The sequence below is a fragment of the Trichoplax adhaerens genome, genomic scaffold (assembly GCF_000150275.1).
Source record: "Trichoplax adhaerens TRIADscaffold_9 genomic scaffold, whole genome shotgun sequence".
NCBI classification, from domain to species: domain Eukaryota; kingdom Metazoa; phylum Placozoa; class Uniplacotomia; order Trichoplacea; family Trichoplacidae; genus Trichoplax; species Trichoplax adhaerens.
The window spans coordinates 865,186-891,139 of NW_002060951.1; the positions used below are offsets into that span (position 1 = coordinate 865,186).

Below are 25,954 nucleotides of genomic sequence, written 5' to 3' on the forward strand. Positions count from 1 at the left end.
TATAATATATATCTACAGTTTATACAACTACTATTATCCAAATTTTAAAAAATCGTTTTCTATTGTTATTTACGTAATTATGTTTACATGGTTAAATTATAATTTAGACCTCGATTTGACCGATAATAAAATATTACAAGTATTCTTACGTGACATTGAGGTGAGGCTGATTTACTATGTGGCAGTATAAATGATAATGCTTCCAATTTACCACCACATGGTTTGTGATTGCTTGCTGATCCATTACATGCGACTTGATCCGAGTCTTGACATTTTACAACTATTTTATAAAGATGCGTCGGAATAGCTACAGAGCCTATTTCGCCGTTTAGCCAACTGAGAATAGAAATGAGGACAATAGCTACTTACTATAATCTATTCTTTTAATTAGCATTCTATACTAAAGTGGCTACGATACTACTTACTATGAAGGATCGCTCATGACCGTTTCATGATCGGCTTTTATCATTGCTCCTGATATAACAAAAATCCCTCCGTACTTTTTAGACCATTTATTAATTAACATCTCCAAGTAGTTCCATGGTCCTAGTTAAAGCAAGTTTTAGCATAATAGAATAAGAGGTCAAGATTTCTGTATCGTAGAATATTTACAGCTTATATAAGTTTTCTTCTATACAGGCTAGTCTAACCTGTCTTAAATGCAGCATGGAGCGGTACGATATTAGATAACATATTTGAATTGGATTGAGTTACCACATCGAAGCTTACATCGCCTTAATCAATTCAAATTTATCAAAATACAAATTTTATGCATTCTTTTTACAATCACACATTGTAGGACACTAGAATATCTTCTTACTTTTAGGCATGAGATGTCCCTTTTCATAGCTGGAGTTTACATAATTTGAGCAATTAGAAGTCTGTGTTGCAATATCTAATCGTATGTCACGATGATAGCACGTGTCTTTATTAGGAGAGGCAGTCGATTCCTATCGTAGATATAATTCTCTTATTTTTAGTTAAAACTGTAGTCAAGTTATGAAGCCTTTGGAGTTTAGCCTAACCTTATCAGACAGGAAATAACCAGCGAATAAAGGTATATGGTAGATATTACTATATCCAGATATGTATTGCTTATGATAAAGTGTACACGTATCCATAGCATTTTCATATTTAGGTACACCCCACGGGAGGTTATGCTGTTCTGAATGTTTTTCTATAATAATTCGAGAAGTACGTTACAATTTTGCTAGCATGACTGTTTATCAGTTACCGGAATCTTACCTTGCTCAGCAGTCATCTTTAAAGCCTCGTTACTACGAGTTAAATTGGCTCTAAGAGAAGGCTGTAAGTTAAAATTTGTAAATTTAGTTTCATAGTTATTCTAGTAATAAATGGAATGGTAGTTAATTATAACTTTAAATACTGTTTCAATTAAAATATTATTTAAAGATAAAGTCAGCCTAATTGTAAATAGAGAAATGCAAAGATGAGAGAGTCTATAGAATTTTTGAAATTTCATAATAATTATAAAACTGAAAAGGTAGATTGATAATCATGACGAAGTTGTTATTATGATAGTTCAGGATTTGACATCTTAAAATTGACTTTTAACGTTGAGCTATGATCTATAACTAATGAAACAATGGAAACTGCAAGAATTTTGTAGATTTAGTAAATCGCCGACCGTGCGTACTTATCTTGCTGTAGCAGTTTCAGCTAATCACAGCAGTGATCGAAGTACGGTAGCATGAAGAAGTAGAATAGTCTACAATACTTATAAGGTAATTTCATGATTGCTGGTGATGAAACGGTGTACTTATACTATTCGTACTAACTATGTATAAGGCCGTAGAAGTTAGCTATATAAGGTGATGTTTTTGTGTAATGTCTTAATATAACTGTTAGATAATATGGAATTGTTATCGTGGAGACGAAGTCGATTATCTGATTTATCTTAGCCACTTTCGACTGTTATTATGAGGGAAGAAAAGTGAATTCTTCTCTTATCGAGGGTTCTATTAATAAACGGATACTTTTAAAGTTAAACATGGAGTCTGCCTGATTTTGTATCGCGTTAGAGATTTGCTCAATTTCAATAACTCAGATTTTTGAGGTAGACCATTTGGAACCTAAGGGTAGTAAAACCCAAGCACTATACCCGCCTGTTTATGTACGCTTGCTATGATCAGCTATTAAAATAATAATCCTGTCGGTTTCGGATCCATTTGACTTTATGTAAAAGACTAAATTCTATACTATGATTATTTATTTAATTAAAGTAATACTCACATGGCAAGAAGAACAAATGCATTCAGAGCAATTCTGTCTAGCTGCTAAGATAGCAGAATCTTGAGGTACTCTGCATACCTTACCTAATGACATAGAGCCGAAGGAATTTAATTATATCGTTAACTCATCTAAATAATTTTAAATTTAGTGCTTATATTTAATAATGCCTTAATTTTCCTTCCTGATCGAATATAATCCGTCAAGTTAAATTAATTTACCGGGTTGACCAGTACTGATTTTTGAAATTGGAGGAGGATTCTTGAGAATATGATGTAACCTTCCAAGTGTTCCGTTATTTTTAGCAGGTGGAATATTTAAAACAGCTAGATAGGATTATTCTTATTTTATTAGAGGTGTCATAAAGTAAAAACTGAATATTCATAATTATTTTATTATACTTATATAATCTATATTTATACGGAGCAAATATGAAACTCTAAAAGCGTATAATTTGAGCTGTCGATACAGTCGGTGCTTTATTTTCTAACTCAAATAAGGACAACTCTAGCATGTGAATGTTTATTGTATTCCTGAACTTACTTGCCATCAAGTTATAAATTTCGATATTTAAAAAGGGTTTAATGATAACTCCACTCTTAAATGCTGGCCCGCCTGCTATAAAAATTGTTCTCATATCTGGATCCAGATTATTCCAACCATGATTAGCGCCGTGACAGAATGTGTAACGAGGACTGTACCTATGATTTAAATTTTATTTAGCTTTAATCAGCCATAAACGATAGTTTGCAGATTATTAACGAGACTTACGATTGTCTAACGATCCAATCTTCATCTGGTAGAACTATAATTTCGGGAATACGTCTAAATGAAGCAGCAGATCATTGCATAAAGCTCGGAGTGATATCAATTATCTTCATTAATTACAAAAATTCATTCAACTAACCTGTTATCATAATAGTGCATACGGATTGGCAAGTCTTCTTTCTTAAATACTTTCCAGTGTTTATTTTTACACTGAAAATACGTGTGTAAAACAGTCGAAGTTAACTTAAGTAGTTTGTAAAAGGCTGAATCGATGCACTTATTGTCTGAGAAATAATAAATGCACGTATTCTCTAAAAGAATCCTTACCCGCAAGTTTTCTACAACTTCATCAACATTGCCTACAGAAATTGAAGTAAATTAAGATTTTTACTATTTAATACATTCATGGTTATTTATGGTTTCAAATACTTAAGGTTATCTAGAACTATCCGGTCACATACAGTACACAGTTAACTTGATCTTATATAGAGTGCAATTTTGGATTTAACAAAGAACAGTACTGCACGTATGATCGAACAATTAAAAGTCAAAGCGAATTTATGTCATGATAATCTTAAAAATTTGCATTACTTGTAATTATCTAGTTATATTAAGGATAGAAATCTCTTTAAATATTTATAAATGCCATAGGGAAATATCCAGTAAATTAACTAATCCTATTGCATTAATAGCCCTCATAAATTAATATTCAATTTCTGAAGCTTATACAGGAAGTGAGACTGTAATTCTATGCCTCACAGTAGAAATTTCTTTTTCTTTAATTAATTAATGCCTTCATACTGAAGGTCATCATAAATTATTATCACAAGTGAGATATAAATATTCTGCGTAGTAGGTATAAAAACCTTGTATTCATTGGTGCTTTTGCATTAAAAGAGTTGACAAATTAGCACTTCATTCATGCGAGTGTCAAGTAGAAGCAAATATCTCATCTCCTATTTGCTAACTTAAACATTGATCGTATAACAAACGCTAAACTAGTTACTATAATTTTCAAAGCGACGTACCTTCTTTAGTTTGAATACCGCCAAAGGGTCCAGAATTGCGTACATAGACTTCAGTTGTATTGATATACTACATCAATTACAGATCAAGTAATCAGTTAACGATAGCGAGATCAATATTTTATAACGTTACACTACTAATAATTTATTCATAGAAAAGATTACCTTGTTGAAATAAAGAATTCGGTTACAGCATGTTTTTCTCATACCTTGAAATGTCAAATAAATAATAAAATTTCACAAGATACATGAATGCTAGATGATAGCACCTAGTAGATTAAATAGTATTATTCATTAAAGAAATGGCACCATGCTTTATCAGCAATAAACTTAAGTCTTGCATTAAACCTCAAAGTGTTTTATGCTTACCATGATCTGCGGTTATGATAATATTTACGCAATCTTGCATTCCTCGCTTCTTTAAGCCGTAGAAAATAGCTCCCATTACATCGTCAACGATTTTAATTTGCTCATTTACCTAAAATGGATTCAAAATAGTTTATCTTTAATAATGTAAATTTATTTATAACGCAAATTGTATCAATCTAGCCAGGATAGACATATTGAAGAAATAGAATCTGAAATTATGAAATAAATATTGAAACATGATGGTAGCATACCTCAGCTGAATCTGGGCCATATCGATGTCCTGCAGTATCTGGTTGATCAAAATACATGGTTACCATGCTAGGACTGTAGAAAACAGTAGGCCTAGTTAGTCAATTTTCAAACGGCATTGTGGACTGGGCAATCCAAAAGTATTCAGAAAGCAAAACTTTACCGTTCATCATCAGGCATTTCCATCCATTTAAAAAATTGATCCACGCGATCCATGAAAGGCACTCTTCTATAATACGTAAATAAGGAAAATATAATACATGCAACGGTCACCTCAGCAAAAAAAATATATTGCGAAGTGCGATATACTTCCATCACAGCACGCGATTATCAATAATTTATCAACAAATTCAGATCAAGAACGGTAACTACATTTGTGCTACATACCCAGAGTAGGTATACCAATAATTTGGTTGATAGCCTAACAGTGGGAAAGAATAGATTATAATTACTATTAACGGTGCGTATTAAATTTCACACAACACAACTAATATCAAGCTAAGAATTTGCTAGTTAGTATTATTTAACTTTTGGTTGGATAAAAGAAAGCCCAATGTTCGCGTGCACCAAAAATGTGAATTGAATGCTTTTGATATCGTTTTGCCTCATGAAAATATTATAAGTGCTAAACCATGTTGGTTATCGCTTTACTAATCATACTACGTTATTACAGTGATTATAATCTACCATAATAGCAATATCATTCTATGCTAAAACTGCTCAATTTTCGAACTTTTCAATGTAAATCATTTCTTTAGTTTAGACATCTGTCAAATTCTATGATATCAATTACCTGCAATCTTGGACTCAGAACCGACCCAAAAGTAGCTAGCTGATTTCAAATTGTGTTTTCTTGCTGTCACCCAAATCTAAAGATAAAAGGGAAACAGCGGTAATATTATAGAATAAATACGTAGTTTGGTCATCACTGATCTTAACAGGCAATTTACTCACCGGTTCTCCACCCCACCATCTCGACTGACTCGAATTCTTCGCTCCAATATAAAATTGATCCTTAAAGACAGGATCATAAAAGCTATTTCCAATAATGCCATGGTAGGCGGGATACAGACCCTAAATCGTACATGCATAACAAGCGTGACAAATACAATCCCATCTATTTCATCGATCTTTGTAATAGAACTAACCGTTACTATAGTATAATGATTGGGAAATGTCTTGGTAGGAAAACTAGATTGCATATATTCGGCTCGAACACCCTCCGCAGCTGTTACATAAAGCAGTGTTAGGGGGTATAAATAAACCAAGTAAATATTAGAAACGAATTTGCTTTTAAACGATAAATTGAAAAGTTACATATACATACATATATATAGCATATATTCTAGTATAAACTAACTTAACTTGATTATTCCGTCTTCGAATTATTTACTCACCAAATTTGGATATATTAGGGGAATATCCGCGATGAAAGTAGTTCCAACGAAAGCCATCGAGAGAAACTAGCAACAGCGGTTTGACTTTTCCTCTGATACATTAAGACAATTTAAGAAGCTAGTCAATATCATGACTTGCAAATTACAGCAACCATTATAATACTTTCATTGCATCCTATAGCGTGCAGCTCATACTTTTAATAGAAACGGATAAGCTTTTACATACTATGTTAAAATCATAAACTATTCTAATTGCATGCATGCATACATACTTGCAAACGCCTGGAATAGGTGGTTTAGTCGGCTTTGAAGTTGTTGGTCGAGAAGTAATGACCGGTGAACGCGTTGGTCGCCGAGTCACTGGAGGTACAGTATTAGGAGCTTTAGTTGTTGCACTAGTTGTGCGGGTTATAGTAGAATCCTGTCCGTCTGAATGACTATTGGCTGCGATATTTTAAATTTACAAGAGTACATTCATTAGAAATGGCTGATAAATTCATTGTACAGCAATATGATTGTAAGATCTCGCTTCCTTCACTTCACTTCCATTTGATCAATTTGCTAGAATTAGCAAAATACTTTCTTGTCACAATAAGTACTTATAATTAGAGTATTACTCAACTAGTTAATCCTGAAGGAATCTTTAAATTTACGTGGCACTACAATGATAAAATAGCCTATAATTCTTATCCAGTGGTTGATTACAACACCACTCTGGTTACATGAATTTAGTATTGACTGATAGCTAGTTTATTTATGATTTTATCTGGATGTCTATATATACGTGCATTGTATACGTATAAATAGCATACATTTTGATACTGCTATTTATAGGTTAATAGATACGAGCGCAACTTTGTACTTTTTCGCATTCATTACGCAGGTTAGAGGATACTGACTAGAATCTTCGACCAACAACTCTAGGCGATTTATTTACAGTTAGAATATTGAGTTTATAGTAGTTGGTACATATTGAAGCATAAACTAGTGATTTTCTTCATTAATTAGCATAAAGTTTTGCTTCGTTACCAAGCAGTCATGCAATGTGTTTATCATCTATCCCATCCATGCTGATTCTATCCCACGTCTGCAACATTTTCACTCTATATCAACAGTCAAATTTACCTGCTCTTTGCGTAAATATACCGATAAGGAGACCAATTGCAAAGGCTACAATGATCAGAATTATCCCGGCAATCTAATTAAAACATTTAGAATTAAAATATCGTAAATTAAATATTAATAAGAGTTCTTGGTCTTCACTGAGTTTTGCGTTATGGTCTCGCTTAAACACTTTGCCTGATTATACTTTCTTCTGCGCCGTTGTCTAGATACCTTAGCTGCCTAGAAATACTAGGCTATATTCCCTGATAAATATACTATATCTACGGTTTAGACATGAGCAAGTCTAAACTAACCTAGAATTACAATTACATTCTATTGACTCGAACGATATTCAGCATTATAACTCATTTCAGCTAATAATTATAATAATACTAGAAGATCGTGATAGCTAACACCGATCTATACAAACCCTTCTAAGTGTAAGCAGGTTAGAAACGGATTAACTTACGCTTAAATTTAGAAACAGCCTATTAATCTTATTTAGCTATACGCATATTTAGGGTAGTTTCTAACACTGGCTAATTAGATTATCATTACTGAGGAATTAATTGCTTTTGGCAATATCTTGAGATCATGTCTTAATTCATGCAGAAATGCCGGATTTTAGTTTATGGCTGCATATTTATAAGATCATTTATCGCGGTGCCACATTAAGTTATTACAACTCTCTGAAAATGAATATCGCAATCTTGTTAAGTCGTATATTGTATCATGTATCGAAGGATTACTAACGAATAAAGGTAAGTTAAGCTAGCAAGGCCTTCTTATTAACATAACTGTAGTTTATTGTGTATTAAATCAAGTATAAAATACAGTACATTAGTAGGAGTACCTAACGAGCTTCACCAAGCTTAATTTATATTCATTATTTGCAACTCTAAAGTTAACAGATGTAGCATACAATCACAGAAATAGGTGTTAAAATTAAGAAAATGTCAATTGTTATTAAGGAAAAGGCTATATCGTATGCGAAGTGAAGGTAATTAGTACCGTAAGTATTTTCGAAGTAACAGCTAATTTAAGACATTCATAGCAATAAGGAATTATAATTCTATCATTATTTCACGTAACTTTAATAGATTACAGTATAATTTGCCGTAGCGAATTTATTCTATGTTTAAATCTTACCAAATAGGATCTTTTTATTTTACCATCCGGTTGCTTCTTACTTTCTTCTTCAAATTGCGCCTTTCAACAACCGTATTGGCGTGGTTGAAAGGTAATACAGCAGAGAGAAAATAATAAATTTTATGCATATACTCTGAGTCAGGTTAAGTTTCAAGAATTAAATTAGTAGAGATTAATCTATAATACAAATTGTTAATTTACACTGGATGAGAGAAGAAATACTAGTTGCTGCAATCTGCTAGGCAGAAAACAAGTACATCACTCTCATTGATTACCAAATAAATTAAAATCACCTATGCATTACTGCGGTGAACTCAACATTAGATGAATCAATAGCAAATTTGAACATGATTTACTAGTTATCTTCAATTTTAAGAAGCTATTTATGGGAACCGAATCATAGTTAAGTAAACTGCAGCTAAATTGAATTATCCTGTTCGATTGGTGACCTTCAGCAAGATTTTTGATATAACTTATATCGCTAGGATGGGTTAAGCAAGAATATCTCACTTAAATCATCCAATATCAATATTTAATAAGCTCTATATCTATATTTCTAACAGTTTACTAATAACTGCCACTGAATTGTTTTAGTATAACTTTATATCGCTAGAATGGATTAAGCAAAAACATGTCCCTTAAAATATCCAATATCAACATTTAATAGATTCTATATCGCCATCTCGAACAATTTGCCAATAACTGGTATTGATCATCATACGACAAGCGCTTCCTAAAACTTTCTACAAGGAATCCTATAATTTAACTCAGCAATATTATCACTTTTTAATTTTACCTTTTCACTAAACATTTTTCTGCCTTTCCTTCTTTATGATCACAAGAAATTTTCTTATCTTCCGTTAAACGGAAGCAAAATGAACCAGTTTAAGCAAAAAAAAAAATAAGAACAGCAAACGCTAGTATAAATTGTTATGAAATTTACTATGGGAAGATGTGATTGGACAAGATCGATTAAGCCACGTGCTTGGATTCCTATAGTTTCTAATGTCTGGACAAATAATTATATCTATAATTTACTTGTAATGTGTACGATATTATGATCAATTTATAAGAGGCTTAAGTGCATCGATTATTTAAGCAGTCCAACCCTATCTTGAACATATAATCTCGTAATTTAGACTTTAACTAGCAATAATAATATGACTATGTCGACTTAAAGTGTGATCGTATATAAATATGCTAATGTTATTAGCTTTCTAGTTGCGATAAATGTTCACGAATAGCCAGGCAATCATCGCTAGATTAATAATAATACCATCAGAGCCAGTTAAAGGGAGATCTTATATAAAATTCGGCTTTTATTATTTTTCTAGGTTGCAAAAGATCTTAATAAAGCATTAAAAATAGCAAACAGGATATAGAGAAATCAATGGTTAGTTCAATAACAAAATAAAACGTCAAGAATAGGAATAATAACAGCGTAAAGTTTTTTGCGCTGATATAATCTATAGTGTTGTGATGTTATTATTGTGAATTCATTAAATCTAGAATCAGCGAGATTGTGCATACAGTCTTTACTTTATGCCCTGATAGTTAATGCAAATAAATACTATCCAATGATATTATAAATACATAGGAAGAATTCCTCTATAGCCTAACCTAGTAATAGGGGCGATTTGCATAGTTCTATTTGTCATTATATTAGTTAAAATTAGGCAATTAATAACAAACATTAGATAATTTATATTTTTCTCTTAGGACTTACGCTAAAGAGAATAATATAGCAATATAGCAATGATATTAGAAAATTCAAGATTAATCACTTCGTAGGCTATGATAATCATTTTGAATGTTAGTGCAATAGAATTTGCTTCCTGAAACATGATATCGGACATTGAAAATAGCTTGTGTATGATGTATTTGTAAAGATTTTGGTATTATTTCATACTTAATACTTAAGTTATGAAAGCTTATCTGAATATAAACTGAACGAGTATCAACGTTATAACAGTTGGAATTGATTTGCAATTACTCTACTTAATCTAATCAGATCGCCACCATATTTGTATCATGATTTAAACACAGTACCTGGCACAACGTAATACTTGCTTTAAATAACTTAAATAGTAACTTAAGTTAGCTCCTCCTGATTGGAATTGCGAACTTTGTCAACCACAAGTAAACAAATAAATAAGTTCATCAATCGCGTCAGTAACTGCTAAATTAGCTCCGCTAGTGCGAAATAGCTTAATGATGCAGAGTTATAAGCTTTTATCTGAATTTTCTATCGAAGTAAATCACGCACATATATAAATAAACTCATCTACTTAACAAAATAAACTGACTAATGGTTAGAACTGATGTATCTTAACTGGAATAGCCTCAGTAGATAGACTAGAATCTCATTGTTTTGGTTATAATCCCCTTAGGTTGATATTGTGACATACAATGGCTACCAACAGTATAGGATGAAAGTTTTAAATATTCTGAAAGTCAATCCATCGATTGTTACATCAGTGCAAATCAGTAAATTTGATACTACAGCAAGCCCTACAAAATCGATGATCGGCCACTTAAAATGACTTCAACTCAGAATATATTTGCCAGATGTTACTAAGAGTGATGTCGTCAATTCAAAATTACCTTCTATAGAGCTTACTTGGATTAATTTTCTAGCGTTATCTATTCAATTACAGAGTAAAGTAACAAACATTAATAAGGAACACACCACTTTTAATTTTTAGCGTTAGTAAAAAGCCTAAATTCTTATTGTAAATAGTTCATGACAAATTTTCTAAGGCGATAAGTAATTTTCGATTCTCTGCAGTTACCCTAACTGTCGTAGTTTATAAACTCGTAGCAATTATTTTATTATTTAGTCAAACATTACTAACAGATTGACCCTTATACAATCACCTTAGTAAACGTATAGTAATTGAATGATTGATTTGCTTACATCGAGAGCTAATTCATAACATACGGTAATTCAATGAGAATACAATACAAAATCCAAACAGCTATTTGTTTAAGCGAATATTTTTCTAGTAGCTTTGATGATGCTACCGTATATTGAGCTAGTACACTAACAAAAGATGAGATAAATACATAGGCTATTTTGTTGAGCAGTATCTTAAAGAATACATATATTTACGCCTATCAAATAATTTCTGTAACACTTGACAGCTATTGATGCTAGATACTATCATATAATTGAGTAGCACTAGTACGATTATATTATGATAAAATCTAATGATTGAAATATGAGTGAATTTCTTTTCTATACAGCAAGAGTTATATATTTTTCCTTAGTGGTATGGTTTAAGATATTAAATGTGATAATGTGATTGATTTAGAACTAGACAGTTGTAAATATTATGGTAAAATTGCAATATTCAACTATTAATGGATTTCCATCAACGACTGTGTAGACGTAGGTTAAGTACTATGCAATATACAGTGTTATAATCAAAATTGCAGTTGTCACACTTTTAAATTGTTTATTGGAATAAGTTACTGTTGGCTCATAATATATAATTAACACATATATATCTTCTATAAAAATTAATATAATTGCCTGCGTATAGAAAATACTATATTCCGATATAGGAAATGATTAACAAATTGCACAGATGGAATTTGGCACAAGTATATAAGGAAGTGCACTTGTACTCAAGGAAGGAGTAATTTAAGCTGCGTAGTGTAATAACAGTGAATAAAGCTAGCTTTTAATATTACTTAAAAGCTTCTAGACTGGCTCTTACCGTTGACTAAGGTCTTTTGCGAAGGAAGTGAAAATAGTGACGCTTGGTAGCAGTCTTATAGTACGGTAGAAGGCTTTACAGGTAATTATAGAAAAAGGATTCATTGTAGCAAACGGCGTTATGACACTTAGATTAGAATAATATTGACAATCGCGATATTGCGATTAATACCCGCGATATGCAAGCGACGTTTTAAGATAGATGCAATTAAGCAACATAGCTGACAAATGAAAACGATTATCGTTAATGACGTTATATTAAAATAATATTCTGTAATTCTAAAATTGATTTCCAGCTACAGTACACTATATCTCAGTATTACAACATATATATTTCACCATAACAGTATATCATGAAGTCGTATATACTATAATCATGATGTTTGTCAATCAACTTGTGATAATGTAAATTTGCGTAATTGCTCTAGCAAAGATCGAATTTCTTGCTTGCTTTGATCGATAGAGATATTTTCTTGATTTTCATATAGCTGTGCAATATGTGGATGCTCATGTTCAAAGTCTGTTGATAAAATTACAAGTGATTTCTCAATCATCGAAATGCCTTCTTCATGCCTGCCCTGATCCAAATAAACACCTCCAATTAGGCCATATAATTCACCGATATCGGGATGACCGTGATCAAGGACTAGTAATCGAATTTCAAGTGATCTATTATACATAGAAATAGCTTCTTCGTACTTATCCTGATCTTTGTAGAGACTTCCTATGAGAGCATACGAACTAGCAACTTTAGGGTGATGGTGATCATGGACTAATAATCGAATTTTGAGTGATTTCTGATACACAGAAAGAGCCTCTTCATACTTGCCTTGATATCGATATGTACTTCCCATGTTGTCATACAAGTCAGTTATATCAGGATGATTCTCACCAAAGACTAATAGCATTATTTTAAGCGACTTATCATACATGGAAATTGCCTCTTCATATCTGCCCTGGTTACAATAGACATTTCCTATGCTGAAATATAATATAGCTACATCGGGATAATTGTCATCATTGACCGATAATTGAATTTTCAGTGACTTCTCATACATAGAAATTGCTTCTTTATACTTTTTCTGATTATTATAGATATCTCCTATCTGGCGATATGAATTAGCAACATTGGAATGATTACAACCATAGACTAATAATTGAATTTCTAACGACTTTTGAAACATAGAAATAGCTTTTACATACTGACGGCGATGACGATACATCAATCCCATGTTGCTATAGGATAAAGCAATATCAGGATGATTGTGATCAAGAGTTGATAATTTAATTTCGAGCGATTTCTCTAACATAGAAATTGCCAATTCATCTTTACCATGATCAGCATAGGTAGCTGCCATGTTGTTATACAATAACGCAATAGCGGGATTATTGAAGCCAAATTTTGATAGGCTAATGTCGAACGACTTCTTAAACATAGAAATAGCCTCTGTATGCTTGCCTTGAAGACAATATATACCTGCCAAGTTGTTATATGATGTAGCTACTTTGCAATGATTGTGGCCGTAGACTGATAATAGAATTTTGAGTGATTTCTCATACATAGAAATAGCCTCTTCATACTTACCCTGATCCATATAGACAACTCCGATTCGGTTATATAATCCAGCAATTTCGGAATGATTCTGGCCATAGATTGATAATAGAATTTCTAATGATTTCTTATACATGCTGATAGCCTCTTCAAATTTGCCCTGTTTATAATAGATAGTTGCTATATTGCTTCCTGATCCAGCTGCATCTGGATGATTTTCACCATGGACTGAAAGTTTAATTTTGTGTGCCTTCTCAAACATAGAAATGGCCATTTCATATTTACCTTGACTGCTGTAGGTAGAACCCATGTTGTTATACACTACAGCAACATGATGATCATCATGACCAAAAACAGAAATTGAAATTTCGAGCGCCTTGTTGTAACTAGACAAAGCCTCTTTATAATTGCCCTGATCATCGTAGATAGATGCTATACGATCATATACTGCACTAACATTTGGATGATTGGGACCAAGGACTGATACTTGAATTTCCAGTGATTTTTTAAACATTAACATGGCTTCTTCGTACTTATTCAGTTTTGAATAGGCCTCTGCTACGTAAAAATATGATTTAGCAGTTTCGGGATGATTACGACCAAGGGCTGATAATTGAATTTTAAGTGCTTTCTCAAACATAGAAATGGCTTCTTCATATTTATCCTGCATTTTATTGATAATTCCAATGTTGTAATATGATGAGGCAATATCGGAATGATTCGCATCCAGAAGTGCTAATTGAATTTCAAGTGCTTTTTCGTGCATTGAAATAGCCTCGTCAAGCTTGCCTAGATGAGATAGCAAAGTTGCCAGATTGTTATATGATTGACTAACAACAGGATGTTTAGGACCGAAAAATGATAATCTAATTTCGAGTGCCTTCTTATACATAGAAATACCCACTTCTTCGTTTTTCAGATCGCTATAGACATTTCCCATGTTGCTATATATCGTGGCAATATCAGGATGATTGCGACCAAAGATCAATAATAGAATTTCAAGTGCCTTTTTATACTCAGAAAGAGCCTCAGTATACTTGCTCTGAAAATAATGAACATTTGCAATACCCATATGTGAAGAAGCAACTTTGAAATGATTATAACCAAAAACCGATAATCGAATTTCGAGTGCCTTTTTATGTGCAATTATGGCTTTGTCATAATCGCCATGAAATGTATATGCATGTCCTATAGAGAAATATGATGCAGCAATCCCAAAATAATTCAAGTTTGATAGAAAAATTTCAATTGACTTTTCCAATATTATAATAGCTTCTTCATACTTGCCCTGATTCGTATACTCATTTCCAATGTTGACATAGGATTGAGCAACATGGATATGATTGGAACCAAGAACTGACAATCGGATTTTAAGTGATTGTTCGTGCTTGGAAATAGCCTCGTCATACCTTCCCAAATTGGAGTAGACACTTCCCAGGCTGTTATACGATACAGCAACATCGAGATGATTATGACCGAGCACTGATAATTGAATTTTGAGTGCTTTATCATACTGGGAAATAGCTTTCTCATACTTCCCCTGATTAGAATACACAGCTCCCATGTTGTGATAGGATGCAGCAACATCGGAATGATTGTGACCAAGGACTGATAATCGAATTTTGAGTGCCTTTTCAAATGTTGATATAGCTTCTTCGTATTGATTCCGATTGAAATAAACACTTCCTATGTTATTCAGAGAGTGTGCAACATCAGCATGATTTTGACCAAAGACCAATAAACGAATTTCGAGTGACTTCTCATACATAGAAATAGCATCTTCAATCTTGCCCTGATCATAAAAAACATTTCCCATGCTGTTATATGATTCGGCAACATCTGGATGATTGTGATCAAGTGTTGATAATCGAATTTTAAGTGCTTTCTCATGCATAGAATTGGCCTCTTCATACTTGCCTTGCTCATTAAAGACAATTCCTAAGCTGTTATATGATTTGGCAACATCGGGATGATTGTTATCGAAGACGGAAGTTCGAATTTTAAGTGACTTCTCATGCATAGTAATGGCTTCTTCATGTTTACCCTGCTCACTATAGACATTTCCTAGGTTATTATAAGAATTGGCAACATCGAGATGATTATGACCAAGGACTGATTTTTGAATTTTAAGTGACTTCTCATACATAGTTATAGCCTCTTCATGCCTTTTTAGCTTCCGAAGCACATTTCCCAGGTTGTAATAAGATATAGCAGTGTCAGAATTATAGTTACTTAGGGCTGATAATTTAATATGTAGTGATTTCTCATACATCGAATGAGCCTTATCATATTTACTTTTAGCTTCATAAATAGCTCCTATATTTTCGTATGAATGACTTATGACTAAATCTTTCTCACCAAAACCTTTTAATTTTATATCTAGTGATTTCATATAATAATTCAATGCTCCATTCCAATCCCTTTGTGACCGTTTAATTGCGCCTTGTCTATCTAAAGATCGAGCAATGATCATATCTTCTTGTAGCTTTTCACCTACTTCTCCTATTTTTTCATTCAATCTCTCTGCTTCTACCCAGTCACTTTGTTGTTTATAGATATCGCTCATATGAATATAAATATCACATTGAAGTCGATCAAGATCGACATGACTTCTGGATATCGTTTCAATTTTATCCAAGGCTTGTTTGTAGTAAGTTATTGCTTCATTATAGTTGCCCGATTGATCACTCTCTTCACCCCGCTCGTATAGAGATCTTATTTCTTGAGGGATAACAAACTTGACGGATTGGTTTTCCATGTTGTAAAATCTGAAGAAAGAATTCATACGATCGATATCAAACGATACATTAGGTAAATATGAAACTAAATTTTGCAACTGATAAATAAGAACCAAACGGAAATGGTAGTTGCTACTGAAGATAACTTCTGCATATGTTATATGAATATTTAGGCTTAATTTTCAATAGAAGCTACAACAATATTATAAGAATTTATTCGTATGTTTTCTACAATATTTATTAAAATAGTGTCTTATTGCAAAGTTGTTATTCTGATTAATAAATTTTGATGTATAAATATTAATGATTACCGTAATTCATCCATGGCCGCATTCATCAAGTGTTAAAGTATAACTAATAGAACATGATGTTGAAATTAAGCTATTCAGTAGGAAATTTAATAAGGGGATTTCAAAATATTGTAACTGGAACTTTGTATATATCATTATTTTGTTGATAATATCATGATTACTAAATCATAATATGATTCGTTATTCATTTTCATAGTTAAACTAAAAGTATTATCAACTACTGTACGACACTCATAAAGCTGCTATAATTCCCCCCCCCCCCCCAAATGAAGGTATCGCCTTTTAAATAGTCCCTGAAATTCTTATCATCTACGCATGTAGCGTCGTTGAAGATTAACTGATTACTAATTCTTATTTCATCGTTTCTCCAGTAGAGTACTACCCACTATAGGGCGGCAGCTATCCGAGAGAGATAGTTATAACTTTTTTGAGATATAAAGATAAGAAACGGAATCTACGCGTTCTCAATTGGAAGAATTGATTTTATGAGAATTCTAGCACTATCTAGTAAATTCACCTTAGATCACCGCAAGGTATTGTATGTGTTAATTAATACTATGAAACTTTTTAATCTTTCACTAATCACTAATGCGCTAACACCTCTTATTAGTAATCGCTATATGCACAACTTACTTTCGAAAGAAAGAATTGTTTACTTCATAAAACTAGGCATCTAAAACTCATTATAACATAAGTCATTTATAGAATGCGCTTTGAATTGATTTTTATTTTACACGTATAAAATCGAATAGGTATCAAAGGATAATTAAGCACTTAATGTAAAGTACTACTGTAATTAAACCTATCTTAAGTAAGCTTTAATCGGGTAAATCTCGGAAAACACTAATTTAGATCTGTTTAAGTGCGATACAATGGAGGATTGTAATTGGGTATATTTAGACGGAAGCTGACTCATTGAATTTCAATCCATACCAATCAACTTTATAAAAATTAAAAATGTAACCGCTAGTGCTCTCTTAAAGTACAGTAACAACTTATTAAAGAAAGCTAAAGGTAAAGCACTAAAAGGAGTGATATTGAGAAAGATTTATTCTGGCAGAATTCATACTGTCAGTATAAATCGAACAACCGTTGGAAAAATAAAAGTTTAACATTTACTTACGATTAAGTAGATTTTTCTTTTAAGTTCTAGTTCTACGCCTATAACCGAAGAGCTCTATAATTTTCTAAAATGAATCACCTTTAATAGGTTTAAGAAAGCTCCAGGTGGCATACAAGAATAAATATTTATCAACCTTTGCATTCCAGAAGAATCTGCTCATCAAAATAACTAATTACGCAAAGTTCAGATTACAAAAGGCTTCAAATTCCCTTAAAAAATACTGTACGTGTAATATTAAGTAATTTTTTTATCTTATCTTTCTTATAATATAAGATGTAAATAAAGCTGAATATCTGTCCAGATTCATGGACTACTAACAGAGAAAAATATTTTTCTCTCTTAGTTTTCATTACTACAGGCAACTTACTGTCAAGGTAGGTACTGAATCATACACCTTAAAGTTTTAACTGAGATCTAGAGTAACGCGTAATTAAAAATCATGCAGTTTAGAGCAGCAATACGCAACTTCTCCATTTTAATATTTATAGCCTCAATCAATTGGCAGACGGACAAAAGGTAGCCTCGATATGACATCTTTTTATTTCACCCTAGCCAATAACTCTTAGAGATTTATTTTATATCGTCGCGGTGACAGAGTTCTAAATATTCTCTGTCATTGACGGTAAAATATCTATAAAGATTTACAAATTGATTTCACACAGAGTTCCTGTAAAAACAATTATCTAAATCATAATTATTAAATAAAATAGTAACCCATGCTTGACAGCTGTGGTACTATAAAAACGCCTCCATTATCCTATCACTCAATAAATGCTATAATTTACTATATGCATATATTGCCCCACTGTAGGCATGCTACAACAAAGATAAATGTATAGGATAAATTTAGAATTGGATTGATCAAAACGAAATATCATGTAATCAAAAAAATATTGAGAATGATGAATGACATTACTAAAATGTTGTCCACATTTCTGTTGCAGCTTCACTTTCTATCCTGTCTTGTAGATCAGGCGCCATGTTAGGGAAGAAATTAATTCCAGTCAATTCTTCAATATCGCGAACGCTAGCCACATGGCTAAATAAGTAGGAATTATAGGTCTGTTAAGAGTAGAAGAAATAAATATTAATAAAAATAGGATTAATAGAATCAAAAACCTCTCTGTTTTATATTTCATTTTTGACATATCGTATATAAAGTGATGAGGGATTACAATATGTTTATGTTCAATTGCCATTCTCTACCTGGCATTGAGGAGCAAATGATTTAATATGTGGTAAAATAAATGCTATAACATCAATTTTTCCCTTGCAAGGCTTAGCAGTCATAACTGAAGAGTCGCAAAGTAATTGATCAGAATCTTGACATTTAGCTAAAATTTTATAAAAATGGGTTGGAATGACCACGGAGCCAATATCTCCTTTAAGCCAACTGACAAAGAAAGTAGTATGAAGTAGGATAAAACAAGGAACAATTTTCGCCATCATTTGATATTTAGTTATAGAGAATGCACTCTAAGTATACTAGATTTTCAGAAATTATTATTTAACTTACTACGATGGATTACCCACGACAGTTTTCCAGTCAGCTTTGACAATTGAGCCTGAAATGACATAAATACTTCCAAATAGCCGAGCCCAATCGCGAGTTAATTTTTCCAAATCAAGCCAAGGTCCTTGATTGATTATGAGATAAAATTAGAAATTTCCTATGTTATCTTTAGGTATCTTTACAAATTATCTGATTGTTAGAGAAATTGTTTAGCTATTTGATATTCAATCAGCTTGTGAACGGTCAAGAAACATTCCCATTATTTGAATGAACTCAGACTAGCGTTTACCTGCATTAAAGGCGTAGACTTGTGGAGCAATATTGGATAGAATAAACGTATTCGCTTGCGCTTCTAAATCAAAACTCATATCACCTGAGCATATAATCAAGGAATTATTTTAGATATCGTTAATTATTAATACAAGTTTCATCAGATCGTTGTGTATTGGAACTAAAAATGACTAGAAGCCAACTATTTGCTACCATTAGGTGCTAAATGCCCACGATTATAACCAGATCGATAGTAATTAGAACAATTAGATGTTTGGGCAGCAACATTTAGCCTACTATCACGTCGAAAACAGTCTATTCTTGATAGTGGCCTTAATGATTCCTATAAGAATTTAATTCCGAGATAGAATTTTAAGTTACAATATTTTTTCCATTAATTAGGTCATTATTGGACATCGACCATTAACAAACTTACTGTATCAGTTAAATGATAGCCAACAAATAACGGTACATGAAAGGTATTGCTGTATCCAGTTATATAATGATTCTGGTATAGAGTACAAGTATCCAATGATGCTCGATATCTGGGTATTCCCCACGGAAAGTTGCGATTCTCAGACTCTTTCTCTGTTGTAATATATTTCGTTATATATAAAGTTAATCATAGAAATAGAGTATGACCTCTGCAGTTATGAAAATGATAATCTATGGATTATTTCAGTTTTAGACCTTGTTGTTGTGTCATTCTGAGAGCTTGATTAAAGATGGTGAGATTTACCGAACTCTTAAATTTTTAAATAGATAAAAGCCTTCGCTCAACGATATTAGGTATGGCTAATCTGTTACCGAGCTGAAAAACTTTTATTTGTTTTCCATCTTTAATGAAAAATATTACGTGAACGTACAAGATTCCTTAACTATTTTTTAGTTACAATCCTACAAGATCTACCTTACAATCTGGACAAACACAATCAGAACAATTTTCTCTATCGATATAAACGTTATGATCTTGTGGTACTCGACAGACTGACCCCAACTGACCAGCAATCTGGGTAGCTGCAGCCGTAGAATTTTGCAAAATGAAATTCAGTCTTCCTATAGTGCCATCATTTTTAGCTGGTTTAATCGATAAGAGAGCTATACAAGGCCAGAAAGAAAATTAGTAAAAATTAAGCTCTTGTTAAGTACCTATTTCTTAGAATGAATTAGAAATCGACTTTGACACATTAGCGAATAGCGTTAGTAAATTATTTAGTCTTAGGGCTTTACTAAGATCAAACTGAATATTTTATACATTATCTGCCGTGTTATTACAGAAAATTTAAATTGAGAACTTTGTGGCTAATTGCCGTCACTGTAAGGTATAACTGTACATCCCACATACTTCAAAACTAAAAATTCTATTTCTATACTTTACTAGATATGCAAGAATTATGTCTATTAATCCTGGTGTACGGTAAGCCATGAACGTCAAAAAATGGAGCAAAGGCATCATGTCAGTGATTTATCTCTAAGATATTGCATAAAATTAAGATTTGATTATGATCTGCATAGCTAAAAGTTGTCACAACATCATAAAGGAAAGTTTTGCAAAAATTATTACATGATTATCCAAAAAGGTGCATAGACTGGATCAAGTGACTAAGTCATCCATTACCTGCCATGATATTGTATAGTTCAATGTTTTTAAACGGTTTAATTGTGAGTGATTTTTTAAATCCAGGGCCAGCAGCGAAAAAGATAGTTCTCATATCAGGGTCTAAATTGTCCCAGCCATGATTAGCGCCATTGCAGGATGTATCTGCTGGGTTATATCTAGAATTGTTCAATCAGAAAGCAGATTTAGAATTATCGGATAGGCTATTTTCAAATTTAGTAACACGGTAATGTCGAAAAGTATTTCTGTACTACATTTAGATTGTACTGTAACTATAATCTACTCATAATATAGACATTTTATATTGCTCTTAAATATGGATACCTTTATAGTCTGTTTGTACCATATTCAAATATGGCTCGCTGTGTTTAGTTATTTATAGTATTTACAGTCTTCACTATTTTCTACTACCATTTGCTATTACATAGTCTGTTACGATGCATGTTGTATTCCATTTTGCAATCTTGTTCTCTACTCGTGTTTTATCTCAGAAGCTATAAGAAGCGCCGATTTCTACCTTAGAAATCATCAGTTGCACTAGTCGCAGTAGTAGTACTTCCTAACGTCACTTCATGGCAGCCTACACGTTGATCTACCGTAACTAGCGCATTTTAGCTCCACTACTATCTAAACATAGTATCCACTTTTATTAAAATTCATTGCTTAATTTATGTAAATGACTAATAAGTCCGTGGCCGCTGACTCTTCGAACCCTCCATCACAATTTATATTTTACATCCCTCTAACAATAAATTACTTAAAAATAAGCCCAGATATTCCTAGATTTAGTCTCCCTACTGATATTAATAGGGCGAAATAGAAAATAAAGTATAGCTAAATTAAAATCCTTTTCCGTATTTAGTACTATCGATTCTTTTTCCAAAATATTAGCAAAGGATCCGTCTATTAAAACAATAGGATTTGGTTAAAGTAAGGTAAGGAGAGCTTAATCAATTATTTACTAAAGATATTTCACGGATTTAGCTTAATTTTCTACGCTGCATTATGCGCAAATATTTGAGAGATAAATCACCAAATCAATCAACTGATGATGCCGGTTAATTTAAATTTCAATACAATTAGTAAATATCAACGATCAGATGGAGCGATTCCCTTTCTTAGAATAAATAGGGTACGGTAATCCTGAGTAAAGGTACTTCGTTGATTTAGCTTAACTTTCTACACACTTTAATCATGATGCTATAGGTATAATCATCCACCTAAATCTATTACAACAGGTAACAGTTACTTCATATTTCCATAATAAAATACTAGCGTTACCAATAGCGAAACAGGTGCAAGATGATATTGTAACGGTAATATTAAATTGTCTCTAGTTGTGTGGAACATGGTGTCAGTTCCGCATATGTTAGCGCTATATATATGTTATTGATTATCTATTGGTGGGAATCGAAAGATGTAGCGGTGTTAATGGGCCTCTTGGCGAGAAGTGCAGGTGGAAGTCCTAGAAGATTGACTATTGGTCGAGGAGCTGAGAAACAAGGTTCGAGGCGATATAAACAAGACGCGGACCATGTTAAAGGGCTTCTATACTGTAGCCGTTACGATATACTATTTTGTATAGGGAAAATTGTGATAGAGTTTTGATGTAAATATTTACATCAAAGATAGATATATAAGGAGGCTAATATAATTGTAGAAGTAGATAGATTCATTCATAGGTTAGCTTGAAGAAGACATAGTAGTTATTCTTTTGATATTATATCCGTAGTTTTTAATGCCTGTATTTTAACATCGTAATAAACTTTTTATATGATATATAATTTCTTACTTAGATTAGCTAGCTGAAATAAGATTACTTACGTTGACCCTACCAGCCAGTTTTCATTTGGCATAATAATTACATCTGGAATACGGCTATACAAATGAAGAGTATACCATATACAAGCTCATTGTCTTTATATCCAGTTGGGCATATCAAAATCTCAACTGCATCATGTGTTATACTCTCTTTACCTGTTGTTACAATAATGAAGTCGATAGGGTAATTCTTCTTTCTTATATACGCTCCAATGTTTGAATTTGCACTAATTTCACAAAATAGGTTGATCTACTTTATTTTCATTTCTACTTTAGAATTGTTGGATATACCAAATATTTTTGCTTACTTTTAATTTCTGTACAAGCTCCGTAGCGTTTCCTATCATTATGAGACAGTCAAATCTTCACTCAGAAAGTATAGGCTAATCGTGATAGTTATTTCATGGCTATCTATTCCATTGACGCTATTTAATTCTTCATCAATTTTACCTCCATGAATTCGAATACCACCAAATGGTCCACGATTAATAATGTTATAATGACCGATGTCGATTAACTGAAAGAAACATCATACTATTGTAAGTAGACAGTGTGCAGCAATATTTGACTCAACAAAGCAGGATTCTATCATTGTTAACTTACTTGGTCGAGATAGACCACCCTTTTGCAGCATGTTTTTCTCATTCCTTGTCAAAGATAATAGGACAAATTCAAATATCTTTAATTTAGTCATTAGCATTTTTGCTTTATTGCTATCAAAAAGGAATTAGGGTCTGTACAATCGCGAATGAAAAATGTTAGCGAGCTAAGTAGCTTTGAATATATCAATTAATTTCCTATAATCAAGAAAGCATATTTCGTAGGATATTACAGGTATCTATAAATGTAACTAATATAACTCAAGTTACAGTATTAAGCATTCTACATTTGTACAGCATACAGTACACGGTATAAAGTTACTGAACCTCTGACAGGTCTATCAAATGGTAATACTATCTGTTAAATGAGCACATTATCGTAAACCGTCAGCAAAGCGACGAGAGTTTGTACTAGTATAACCGATACTAACCATGATCTGATGTCACGATAATATTGACGCAATCCTCTAATCCTCTTTCCTTTAATCCTGAAAATATAGCTCCAAGAATATCATCTACTCTTTTAATTTCATAATCAACCTAAAAATCAATAGTAACTTCATCAGTATTCACGCGCAATATATCCGGCTGAGAATAGAATATTTGCTATCTACCTGATTAGAATCTGGACCATAAAGATGCCCTACACGATCTGGCTGGTCAAAGTACATGGTAATGATCATAGGCCTACGAGCATAAATAATTACCATACGTTATTATTAAAGCCATAGACGAATCGTCATTAACTGCCATTTTAGTACGTAATTGGAGCAGTTTTATACAATCTGGAAATGATTGCAATTTCAATTGTTAAACTTTCCTTGCTATTCGCTATTTTGATGTTGTGGTACTTATTTTTGAACGTGAGATATCGCATACTCGTATATGCGTATAAGCAAACTTTGGATGATCGTAATTTTACTATGTACCATAGATTCTGCATGTAGCATTTGTATAAATGTGAGCTAAACTACTGTTGATAACGATATTTAGCTATATAGTGTTAACAGTATAGAATAATTAGGCTAAATGTGCAGTTATTTGGAGAACAGTGATGTAAATTGGATGATTATGGGTATTATTTGCACTCTTAACTTTACAATGTAAAATGTCGATTTATAGCTTTAATGAAGCAGGTATAAGTTACCTTCGATCTGCTGGCATTTCGAGCCATTTAAATAACTGATTTACACGATCTATAAAAGAAACGCTCCTAAACAGAAATTAAAATCATCACATACTCATTAACTTATGGGAAGTTCTAGAAATTAGACGATTGCGTTGCTCACAATCAATCGATCAGGATCAGATTATTTGCTACTGACATGAATAGCCATTTATGTCCAAAGGCTGATAACAATGAGATGAATAATCTTACCTGTCATAGGGAAACCAGTAATCTGGTCGATAACCTATATTAGAATATGCCGTGACGAATATTGTAATATTATATAATATTGGAAAAGAAATTTGTATTTCGCCTACTTTACAGGAGCAAATAATGTCAAGAAATTACTTTAGAGCTTATTACCTTGGATTTTCGCTTCTGAACCTGCCCAATAAAAACTGGCTGATTTTAGATTATTCTTTTTAGCCGTTACCCAAATCTAGAAAAACGATATTAGCATACTTAAAATTGCCTATCAGGCACTTTAATGCTCTCTACGTAGATACATCGATGATAAACTAATCATTCGAAACATATTTCAGCCTCAAAAATGAAGACAAAGCTATATGAACAAGGAGCTTTAAAATACAGAAGGATGAAAAATTACGATACATGTCTATATATTTTGCAGACATTCTTGTTATGACAATCAAGATACTTTGCAAGTTAAAAGACTTACTGGTTCACCTCCCCACCATTTGGATTGATTGTTATTTCTACTACCGATATAAAATGTTTCGCCTAGTTCCGGATCGTAAAATGTATTAGCAACGATGCCATGATGTGCAGGATAGAGGCCCTATATCGCAAATAATCAATAATACCCCTAAGTAAGGTCAAGCAATAATTCTATTTATATTTTACAGCATCAGAGCTTACTGTAACAATAGTATAATGATTTGGGAATGTTTTAGTTGGAAAGCAGGACTGCATATATTCCGCTCGGACACCTCGGCTGGCTAAAATAAAGTGAAATGATTAAGAAAGATAAATTGCAACGAAGTACATTCTAACTGTACAGGTGTCAAAGTTATCTTTAATCCTATAGATAAAAAATATAATGTTAGCAATATAGAATAAACTGCAATAACTGGTCAACTATGAATCGAAGCTGATTGCTTAAGACTATTAGACAAGTAATGAGGCTATGCTTGATATTTTGGACTGCTAACCCGACAACAAGCAATCAGCTAAATTTATCATACTGTC

The 25,954-nt window shown here is 32.5% G+C and overlaps 3 protein-coding genes across 3 annotated transcripts in view; all 3 read right to left on the reverse strand.

Moving 5' to 3' along the window:
- TRIADDRAFT_58865 (uncharacterized protein) overlaps positions 1-9,122 on the reverse strand; it is a gene marked incomplete at both ends in the record, with an annotated part of 13,811 nt that extends 4,689 nt beyond the window's left edge. Inside the window, 26 exons of the mRNA XM_002115043.1 lie at positions 150-336; positions 426-546; positions 651-734; positions 821-950; positions 1,026-1,177; positions 1,246-1,306; positions 2,254-2,336; positions 2,472-2,576; positions 2,794-2,951; positions 3,022-3,075; positions 3,158-3,228; positions 3,346-3,377; positions 4,047-4,113; positions 4,209-4,252; positions 4,413-4,521; positions 4,664-4,736; positions 4,825-4,890; positions 5,049-5,082; positions 5,455-5,530; positions 5,616-5,735; positions 5,810-5,889; positions 6,059-6,150; positions 6,331-6,502; positions 7,184-7,256; positions 8,312-8,371; positions 9,108-9,122. Of these exons, the coding sequence (XP_002115079.1) occupies positions 150-336; positions 426-546; positions 651-734; positions 821-950; positions 1,026-1,177; positions 1,246-1,306; positions 2,254-2,336; positions 2,472-2,576; positions 2,794-2,951; positions 3,022-3,075; positions 3,158-3,228; positions 3,346-3,377; positions 4,047-4,113; positions 4,209-4,252; positions 4,413-4,521; positions 4,664-4,736; positions 4,825-4,890; positions 5,049-5,082; positions 5,455-5,530; positions 5,616-5,735; positions 5,810-5,889; positions 6,059-6,150; positions 6,331-6,502; positions 7,184-7,256; positions 8,312-8,371; positions 9,108-9,122 (2,319 nt within the window). The remainder of the gene's footprint in view (positions 1-149; positions 337-425; positions 547-650; positions 735-820; positions 951-1,025; positions 1,178-1,245; positions 1,307-2,253; positions 2,337-2,471; positions 2,577-2,793; positions 2,952-3,021; positions 3,076-3,157; positions 3,229-3,345; positions 3,378-4,046; positions 4,114-4,208; positions 4,253-4,412; positions 4,522-4,663; positions 4,737-4,824; positions 4,891-5,048; positions 5,083-5,454; positions 5,531-5,615; positions 5,736-5,809; positions 5,890-6,058; positions 6,151-6,330; positions 6,503-7,183; positions 7,257-8,311; positions 8,372-9,107) is intronic.
- A 3,296-nt stretch (positions 9,123-12,418) lies between these two features.
- Positions 12,419-16,342, reverse strand: TRIADDRAFT_58866 (uncharacterized protein; the record flags this gene model as incomplete). Its single annotated transcript, XM_002115044.1, has 1 exon — positions 12,419-16,342. One exon carries the CDS (start codon positions 16,340-16,342, stop codon positions 12,419-12,421), a length of 3,924 nt encoding a protein of 1,307 aa, XP_002115080.1.
- A 2,329-nt stretch (positions 16,343-18,671) lies between these two features.
- TRIADDRAFT_58867 (uncharacterized protein) overlaps positions 18,672-25,954 on the reverse strand; it is a gene marked incomplete at both ends in the record, with an annotated part of 9,976 nt that continues 2,693 nt past the window's right edge. Inside the window, 20 exons of the mRNA XM_002115045.1 lie at positions 18,672-18,818; positions 18,963-19,149; positions 19,273-19,393; positions 19,559-19,642; positions 19,753-19,882; positions 19,976-20,125; positions 20,450-20,637; positions 21,158-21,315; positions 22,982-23,035; positions 23,135-23,205; positions 23,287-23,318; positions 23,429-23,495; positions 23,582-23,625; positions 24,009-24,117; positions 24,192-24,264; positions 24,725-24,790; positions 24,956-24,989; positions 25,109-25,184; positions 25,425-25,544; positions 25,625-25,704. Of these exons, the coding sequence (XP_002115081.1) occupies positions 18,672-18,818; positions 18,963-19,149; positions 19,273-19,393; positions 19,559-19,642; positions 19,753-19,882; positions 19,976-20,125; positions 20,450-20,637; positions 21,158-21,315; positions 22,982-23,035; positions 23,135-23,205; positions 23,287-23,318; positions 23,429-23,495; positions 23,582-23,625; positions 24,009-24,117; positions 24,192-24,264; positions 24,725-24,790; positions 24,956-24,989; positions 25,109-25,184; positions 25,425-25,544; positions 25,625-25,704 (1,991 nt within the window). The remainder of the gene's footprint in view (positions 18,819-18,962; positions 19,150-19,272; positions 19,394-19,558; positions 19,643-19,752; positions 19,883-19,975; positions 20,126-20,449; positions 20,638-21,157; positions 21,316-22,981; positions 23,036-23,134; positions 23,206-23,286; positions 23,319-23,428; positions 23,496-23,581; positions 23,626-24,008; positions 24,118-24,191; positions 24,265-24,724; positions 24,791-24,955; positions 24,990-25,108; positions 25,185-25,424; positions 25,545-25,624; positions 25,705-25,954) is intronic.